This window comes from Hakea prostrata, chromosome 3 (assembly GCF_041222555.1).
Source record: "Hakea prostrata isolate BN-2017 chromosome 3, UWA_Hpros_2, whole genome shotgun sequence".
Lineage (NCBI taxonomy): Eukaryota > Viridiplantae > Streptophyta > Magnoliopsida > Proteales > Proteaceae > Hakea > Hakea prostrata.
The window spans coordinates 25,474,332-25,483,710 of NC_142602.1; the positions used below are offsets into that span (position 1 = coordinate 25,474,332).

At 40.4% G+C, this 9,379-nt stretch overlaps 1 protein-coding gene and 1 pseudogene across 1 annotated transcript; both read left to right on the forward strand.

Moving 5' to 3' along the window:
- The first annotated feature begins 233 nt into the window (after positions 1–233).
- Positions 234–1,778, forward strand: LOC149021872 (zinc finger protein ZAT5-like; annotated as a pseudogene).
- A 2,351-nt stretch (positions 1,779–4,129) lies between these two features.
- Positions 4,130–9,092, forward strand: LOC149021873 (Ankyrin repeat family protein). The gene is made up of 6 exons (XM_089150050.1): positions 4,130–4,502; positions 7,750–7,841; positions 7,927–8,005; positions 8,132–8,226; positions 8,316–8,411; positions 8,497–9,092. The coding sequence occupies exons 1-6, from the start codon at positions 4,334–4,336 to the stop codon at positions 8,575–8,577; spliced, it is 612 nt and encodes a 203-aa protein (XP_089006176.1). The 5' UTR covers positions 4,130–4,333; the 3' UTR covers positions 8,578–9,092.
- The last annotated feature ends 287 nt before the right edge of the window (positions 9,093–9,379 follow it).

Here is a 9,379-nt window from a genome sequence, read left to right on the forward strand (position 1 = left end):
TCTCTCTTTCTCTATCTCTCTCTATCTCTTTCTCTATTTCCACCTATACACTTCACTATATTTGGTGCTCTATCTAGACGTTTCTCTATATTATTGTTTCAGTCTCTCTCTGCCCTTTATGAATAACTTACTTCCAAGGTTAGAAACGCAAGGAAAATTCACGGTTACTGTTCATGGGGACGGCTTTCTTTGACTAATTAATAAAACACAACATTCACTATATATAATAACCCACTCTCCCACCTTTGCTTCCTCCATCATTCTCTCACTCTTCCTCTCTCCCTCTCCCTCCCTCTCTCTCTTCTTCTTCTTCTCTTTCAATTCAGTGCTCTCTTTAATTTACAAATCTCTGATTCAGAACATGGAAGCACCACCAGAAGAAGTCATGGGTTCCAACGACCTCACACATATCGTCAAGGGCAAGCGTACCAAGAGGCAAAGGTTACCTTCTCCTCTTCCTTTCACTGCTATCAACAACAATACTACAAGTTCATCGAGTGCAGGAGGAGGATCAGGTATTGGAGAAGATGATTATAATTACTACCCTTCACCAACCGCCACGAGCTCAACAGAATTATTCACTGCCGATGATAGTACGGAGGAAGAAGAAGACATGGCAAATTGCCTGATTATGCTCGCTCAAGGTTATGGCCGCCGTGATCAGAATCCGAAACGAATTGAAGAGAGCACTGTCCGCAATAACACCACCGGTGGCGGTAGCGGTGGTGGTGGTGGTGGTGGAAATGGTGGTGGAGCCCTGGAGAGATCCAGCAGCAGAAGGTTTACAGAGGCAGCCACAACCACGGCAGGCAAGGCTGGGTTCTATGTCTATGAGTGCAAGACTTGCAACCGATGCTTTCCTTCTTTTCAAGCACTTGGTGGGCATAGAGCGAGTCACAAGAAACCCAAGGCCATGGTTGAAGAAAAAGATCAGAATAACAACAAGAAAGCTTTGGCTTTGGCTTCCGTCTCGGCTTCGGCATCATCACTTCTAGCTTTGTCTCCTGGTCATGAAGATGAAACCCGATTCAATTTCAATAGCCCTCGTTCTTTCTCTCTCCAGCAAATGCCCAACAGCAACAGCAGCAGCAGGACCATGTATAGTAACAGCAACAACAATTCTAATAACAAACCAAAAGTCCATGAGTGCTCCATCTGTGGTTCTGAATTCTCATCTGGGCAAGCTTTGGGTGGTCATATGAGACGCCATAGAAGCGGTGGCTCCGCACCAACCACCCCCAACACCCCCACCAATAAAAGTTCAGGTACCACACTGACACCACCGGCCTCCTTTTGAATTACGAGACAACAACGAGGAAGAAACCCATAAGACAAGAAATGTGTTGGAGTTAGATCTCAACCTTCCGGCACCATCTGATGAAGATCATCACCACCACCACCACCAGGTCCACCACCAACACCAGCACCGTGAATCCAAGTTCTCTTTCTCTCCGAAACAACAACAACCACAACCACCTCCACCACCTCCTCCTCTCATCTTCTCTGCCTCTTCTCTGGTAGATTGCCATTACTAGGCGGATCTCAAGGAAACGGCGGAAGTGAAAACTAAGGGATCTCTCTCTCTCCTGGATCATCACTGTGAAATACAATTACCATGGCAGCTGGCCTTCTTTTCACATTAATTTTTATTTTAAAATGATTCAAGATACCCATCACTTGTTTCTTGGATTACAATTCATATTAATTATGATATCGATTCTTTGAATTCTTTTATCAAATGTTCATTTTTTATCAATCAAATATATATTATCATCCGCCAGTGGAAATTGAATTCTTTGTGGTTGGCAAGTAAGTAGCTCGTGTTCGTGCCCTCATGGTGGGCTTTGATTCACGAAAGGTGAGTGAGTGAAGGAGCATCTTTCTCTATCTCTTTTTTTTTTTTTTTCACCCTTTTCCGTTATGCCAAGTTTTGTTTGTTTTCTTTATTAAGTGCGAGGGCGATGTGTAACACACAACTCCTTACACCACTCCAACTCAGAAGAGAAAGAGAGATCCAAAGCAAAGCAAAGCAAAGCAAATTAAGCAAAGAAAGGAAACGAGAATAAGGAGGGGAAGGTGGGGGTGTTTGGGCTTTCCACCACCAAAAGTCTCGTGGATTAGGTTCTGTTGTTTGGTTTACAAGAAATCTAAAAGCTTTCAATGTCTGTTGCATTAAATGACAAAGAATAATAGTTAGGATTGCGAGTTTGTAACTGCCCTTCACAGTACTTAATGGATCCAAATGTCTCTACTAATTAATAATTTATTGCTTGCCATGGAATTCTCCCTCGTCTCCTTTTCTTTTTCTTTTTTTTTTTTTTTTTCTCCTCTCCTCTCCTCTCTTTTAAACTCCGATCTCACCCTTTTTGCACTCCACTCCACTCCACTTTTTAGTTCACAGCTTACCCATCACACACCTAATCAATCATGAATCTTGCATCCCTTGAATCATGAATCTATCACTCCTCCTGATCAATTTTGTACCTTACTTCAAGACCTACCATAGTTCAGAAAGTAACAAACCAGAGAAAGATTTCTGTGCTCAGTCATTTTAATTTGCTGTTTTTGCATCATAAATAGCTTTTTTTAAGCCTAATTATTTCTGTCTGTATTACTTGGCAGATTAGTTTTTGTACTTGTACCAGAAGGGAAGGGAAATGAGGATTGAAGGGTGATGTATGAATGAGATGGAGAAGAGTCATTAATTAAATCATAATAAAGATTAGCTAGGGAGGGACTTTAGTGTTTGTTATGTATACGTTTTGGAGAAATCTTTCTAGTTAAGCCACGCATATTCCCCTTTGCGTGAAATACCCAAATTACATGAATGATAGAATTGAAGAAGGGAAGATCAACCATTAACATTGGCACATGAAAGGACTGGTTCTCTCAGTTACCTTGTCATCTTAAACACCCCAATAATCTCTCCCAATTCTTGTTATTAATATAGATCTGTATTATTGGACACTTAATAAAACTAGTAAATGCATTTAATTAATTACTAATTAGCATCACTACTGGAAGAAAAGATCTGTGGCAGGTAGCATGTTGCTTGTGCCTAAATAGAGGACCACTTGAAATGGTCACCTTACCCTCCTAAAATGGAAAAAAGAATACCATCTTATGATCTTAATTATCATCATTGATGCCGGTGCTTGTGCTCTCATTGACCTTACAGATGCAAATGGGGCCATGCATGATATCCTAAACCCATCTGAATAAGCTTGAAAACACTCTGGCAGGGTTCATGATTCTAACCTTGAGGGGAGGTGATGATAGGCCGGAATATTCTGTTTTGATTTATGGATACAATTGATCTCATTCAACGCTATAACTCTGATTTTTTACCTTGATATTGACCTGAATTTGACCCTAAATTAGGGTCAGGAGGGACTTTTATTCAAGACATCTTAATGTTTACTATCTATTTATTTTATATTTTTCTTGTGAATTATACATTTTTTTTTCCTTCCCCTTTTTCTGGTAAAGTGTGCAGTGTCGAAATTCTAAGCTCGTCATAATTTAGATTATGTCGTGTACATCCAAGATAGAGTTAGGGGTTGTGAATAGTAGTGGCACTTTTTTATATAGAGACAGTAAGGTTAAGGAAATTTCAGGTTCAAATCTCAGTTCCTCCACCTCGATGTATAGGCCATTATGACTGAGTTGATGCTGACAATGGCGTTTAACGGCCACTCTACGTATCTATGTTTTCGTATCGGTGTCATCAAGTAATTAATGAAAAAGAGAAGGGGTCAATTGGAAATTCATGGCATGTTTGAGTCGTTTTTTACGTGTAAATGACAATCAACCACTGCCTAGTTATCATCGATAGATAGGTATGAGATGATCAATGATGTCAGCTTAAATCTAATTTCCATTCATTTGGATTCTTGCAGCATCTATCAATGTCAATGGTGAAGGTGACTGATCTAATTCACTCTCCACCTACTTAGCTCTTCCGTTTGTTTGTATCCTTCACCAAAATTTTAGTTAGATCTGGGCTAACCCCGATGACCTGAAAAGAAGAAGCCCAAGCCCAAGCCCAATACCTAATTAGGCCCATATAAGGAATGGGCCCTTTGTAGTTGTCAGGAACTTAATCGGACGACTCAGATCTAGCTTTGGTGTATCATCGGATCCACGCATAGTTTTAAGAATTGCAGGGTTTGGGGGTTAGCAGTTGCAGACTTGCAATTTAAAGTTCGGAGTTGGAGAACACGAGAAAGCAAAAACGAAGCGCATGAATTGTTGAATCGTGCTCGTGCTTGTGCTCGTGCTTGTGAACTAAAGCATATACTGATTATACCTGGGGAGGTGAAGAGAGAAAAAAATGGCGGTTCTTGATAGGCGCAATGGAATGGAAGAAGACGAAAACGAAGAGGAGGGTCTCTTCCAAGAAGAAGGACTTGTCGAGCTTGACTCCGAAACACCACTCCATCTCCAACCTCTCGCTGAAGCAGTCCAAGCCGGCGATGTCGAAGCCCTTCGCCGCGCTGTCGGTAATCTACTTCTTTAACTATGTTTGATTCTGATATCATTCCTTGTTGTTCTTGTTTTAGTTTTGAATCATAAATTCCTACCATCACATTTCAAGGCTTTTTTTTTATTATTTTAGAATTGAATTGCTTTCTTCCTAAACCACCGTCTTTGTGGCAAATTTGTAATTGAAATATTGGAATCCAAAGGGAATGCGAACGCTGTTCGGTTGAAATCAACCTAGATTACATATTATGGAAGCCTTAATCTAAATTACATATTACTTGATGCAGCTCAAAAAAAAAGACTTGATTAAAGAAGAGTTTTATTGTCAAAGTAAGAAAATATGTACAAGATAAAAGTTGAGAGGAAGCCTTAATTCAAGGCTGTGAGAGGATCACTTAACTGGGTCACATAGGTACTCAATGTGCCCGTGTGTGAGACTTCCCCAAACACAAGAGGACCTTGAACTCAAGTGGGTACTCAGTCACCAGCCACCACGCGAAGTACATTCTGCTCAAATTCTTCCTCTCCTTTTATACTGTATGAGGGAAAAGAGACCTAAAAGTTTGAAACACTTTGGGAAGAGTGCCTAGGGGAAGTGAAGCAGAGATCAACTGTTCTATCATCATCACTACCTCGCCCCTCCTTCTTGGGAAGCCTATCGAAGCCAATCTAGTTCTAAGAAATGAACACTTATATCACTAGGCAGTTCCAATGGGCGTGGAAAACAGCTTACTATCTCTATATAAATTGGATATTTGAGGTCAGAGTTTCATGCAATTGTTATGGAGAAACTAACAATTAACTTGACTTTTTTAAGTGCCCTTCTTACGATGCAAGGTAGGTTGCAGTTAGTGTTTTGCGCTTGCCTACGGTGTTGTTTCAGATAGCTTAATGGATGGTTGAGGGAGGCATCTAAATTTCGTATGCCCCCCCCCCCCACACACAAAAAAAAAAACACAAAATCATGAGGTGAATTCTGAGTACATGGTCTCTTCTTGTTTCTGTTGTCCAGGTGTACTTTCGTTGAATCTTGGCTCCCCCCTGGTGGCCTCCTGCTTTGCTCGCTGGCTGTTGCTGCTCGTTTCTGTTTTCCTGCCGTCCCTTTGATCTCGTTGCTCTTGGTGTCTCTCTCCTTGGGTGGGTGTTTCTCTTCTGGCTTTTGTTTGGTGGGTAATCCTGTTTTGTATGTTGGCTGTTTTGCTTGTTCTATTGGTCTTGCTGGGTGGTTTCTGGGTTGTTCGTCTTGCGCCCTTTTTTTTTTTGTCTGTGGTTGTGGTTTCTGTTGTTTTCACCTTTGTTGGTGTCCTGTTATCTGTCTTTCCTCCTTTTCTTCCGGTATTTTGGCCTTCCTGGGTCTTTTGCTTCGCTCGCCCTCCCTCTCTGTTTCAGCTTCGGGCCTTGTTCCTGTCCTCCCCTCTGTCTTTCGCCTTTTGCGGCTGGCTCTCCTGTTAGTTCTAATTTGTTTAATCCTTATTTTTTCCTTTTTTTTTTTTTTTTACCACTCATCCATCTCAACATTCTTCTTTTGTTATGCTGTATTGTATGACATCCTGTTTGCCCTTTTTCCTAGGAATCGTCATTTGCATGATACAACACTTCAATAGCATCCCTTCACTTTATCCACCCTATTTAACTCGTTGTGCAACATCAGCCTCCATTTTATTTTATTTTTTGGTTGCCATTTTGGATTCGTGGGTTGATCATCATGATTCCAACTTCTCATTTGTCCCTACCTTTGTACAACAAAAAGCATACACCAAGGGATTTTTATCTCAAATTTCTTTAGTTAGCCCATCTATGGTTAATGCAACCAGATACAGGTTCAGAGCTGATCCTTGATGATGTAGTAGCTTTGGTCTGGCTGGACTGACATGATCCACCTTGGACCCAACTAGGGCTGTGCCTGCCGTTTCTGGTTTTGGAATTTCGGCTTTTGTAATATCGTAATTTTTTTACCTTAATATGGGTAGATTATGTATCATTTCCTTAGCTAGTTTCTTATCATGAATGTGGGTTCTGTTAGTTACATTCTTCTTTCATCTGCTTCTATTCTAGTTAGGTTTCTCTTTTTTATGAAGGCTTATTGTATATTTATATTGTAGTTGTATGAGAACTCTCAGTTTTGAATTATGAAATTTGACCATTGAAGTTTATTAGAGAAACTCCAGCATGAATATGTGGCTGTGTTTCCCCTTCTCCTGCTCCGTCCTATTCTCCTAATTCTCTCTTAGTGCAACCCACCTCAGCAGATTTTCTCAGGTCTTGCATTATTTGATGTAATCCATTTTTAATTGTGAATTGAGTACCTCCAACCCCCCTGGCCCACCACAGTTCTTGCACTCTCACTGCCCCCACCCATATCTTTTACTATAATTATGTCCACCATGTTTACTCAAAATACTTTTCTTCTCCAACATTTGCTAGCAAAAGAGGGTTGAGCTTATGTTGTCATCCATCCTTTGGCTTCTGGCCTGATGAAGCTTAAAACTCATAGATTATTTATACTTGTGTACATGTTCTAGTTTTAAGGGCTCAAAATCCATACTAAACCATACATCTACACACACAAGGCCTCCCTCTTACCTTTGGTACTCTCTAACTCTTGTTCTTGTTCTTGTTCTCATTTTGGCTTTGGGATCATTCCTAGGATATGTTACAATGTTCCCAGTCTATGTTGATGGTCGTTCCATATTGGTTTCACCAGGAACATGTGGTGAGAAGAATTGGGTTTCTTCTTGTAGGGAATTGGGCTTGGTAGTATAATTGGAGAGGTCTGCGGTCTGCTTGTTGTCCTCTTTGAGCATCTCTGTCCCTTGGATCCCGTTCATCGAATGTCTTGCAATAAGTCATCCAAGTAAGGAGCGACATGGATTCAGTGTACATCTGGGATTTACCCAACCATGTGGTTTCTAGGCCTTGCTTTTAAATTCATTGTCTTGTATATATTTTTTTCCCTTTGTCCATAGAGGAGGCCAAAAAATACTAAAAAAGAAAAAAAGGACTTGCAAAGTTTTTTAGTGCTCCCTGAAAACAATTTGGAGCCTACTGTGACGTTGAAGAGTGCTTTTTTTTTGTTTTAGGGGGGGGGGGATTGTGAATGAAGAGTGCTTGATTGATCCCACAGTAAAGTACATAAGTGTTTCATAAAATTTGTTCTCCATTTGCTTCTGTATTTTTAAGAGGTTACGAAGTTTCGAAACAGTTGACATTGTGTTTTGAATTATTTGATTTTATTATTTGTTTTTTTGGGGGAATGAATTGCAGCTAATTTGAGTGGTAGCATTGATGAACCAGTGGAAGATGGGGATACAGCTCTCCATCTGGCCTGTCTTTATGGCTATCTGCCCTGTGTCCAGGTTTCCAACTAATTCTCAAGTTTCTTGTATTTATTTATATTTTTGGGTGACTAAGAATTACCAAGGACCATCTACTTTGTTTTAGTTACTGTTGGAAAGAGGAGCTAGCATGGAAGCCAAGGATGAGGATGGAGCAATTCCTCTTCATGATGCCTGTGCTGGGGGTATGATGTTAATGTTAGAATTGGGTGGGAAGAATGCCATTGGGATTAGTTACCTTCCTCTCCCACTCCAAAACTTTCCTTCTTTTGTCGTCAAAATGTTGATCTTTAGCAATGGGTGTTTAACAGGTTATACAGAAATTGCTCAAGTTTTAATCAATACTGCTAACAGCGCAGACCATGTGAGGCAACTGCTAGACACAGTTGATGTAGAGGGTGATACTGTGAGTGGACTTGCAAACCTGAGAAACTCCTTTTGTGCATAATCTTTAGTTACTCTTCATCATGATTTCTTATTGAGATGCAAATATAGCCTCTTCATCATGCTGCAAGAGGTGAACATGTGGATGTTATTCGACTATTGCTGAATTCTGGGGCTTCTCCTTCAAAAGCAAACATCTATGGGAAGGTTAGTTGTAGGACTACCTTTTATCTTTGGTATATTGTTCCTTTTACTAGTCATAGTTGAGATTCCTGATTGAGAATCTTGACAGATCCCATTTGAGCTTGCTGATCCAGAGACTGGAGCAAGGAGAATATTAGAAGCTGCTGCAAATGTTGTCACAAGAAGTTAGGATTTGACTTTTCCAGATAGATCCGATCAGGTGGCTTGAGGCTGGAGCTTTTTTGTGGTTTTGAAAGGAAGCATTTGATATGTTATATAGATACAGTCAACCTAGCAGGTTGATAGGCTTTGCTGAGGGTGTTAAGAACCAATTAGTGTTGTGGTGAATACGACCAGCTTTTTTCATGTTTCCCTGGGAGACACAAAATTTGCCAGTTTCTTCATGGATACTTCCATTCTTCCCAGTTGGATGTATTTTTTTCTAGGGTGATACTTCCAAAGTAACTTATAAATTTGTATTTCTCAGGCAGATTATCTATCAAGCAATTACAGCTTAAGGTAATACTTCATCCCTACCCCCAAAGAGTGCCACTATTGTTGATTATCACCATTGCCTTGGCAACAGTGCTGACCTTCCAACAGAACTGGCAGAGACTTACTTCAGGTCTATGCAAAACACTTAACTGGTATTGCAACATGGACGGTATATGAAGGGTTATTAGTGATCACAGCTTCTATGAGAATTACCTGTTGTTCAGGGGTAAGGGCTTTGTGTAGACTTTCTCACACAAACTGGAAAATATGTTCCTTTCTCATCTGCCAAACTCAGGAGGGAGTTTTGGATCTTTCCCATGATTTACATCCTAGAAGAAGAAGGTCTCTTGTTGGGTTATTTAGGTTTGCCGCATTGGAAAAGATATTATTATATGGCTAAGATGACTGGTTTTATGCGCTTGATTAAATGGCATTGCTCAGTTCTTTGTAAGTGGCTAAACAAGATTTATTGGCTGAGGATGAAAAGATAAGAAGTG

Excerpts from the sequence above, each read along its gene's own strand:
- LOC149021873 (XM_089150050.1), top strand. The coding sequence starts at position 4,334 with ATGGCGGTTCTTGATAGGCGCAATGGAATGGAAGAAGACGAAAACGAA. Across the intron at positions 8,006-8,131 it reads TCATGATGCCTGTGCTGGGG|GTTATACAGAAATTGCTCAA; the intron begins GTATGATGTTAA and ends GGTGTTTAACAG. Across the intron at positions 8,227-8,315 it reads TTGATGTAGAGGGTGATACT|CCTCTTCATCATGCTGCAAG; the intron begins GTGAGTGGACTT and ends ATGCAAATATAG.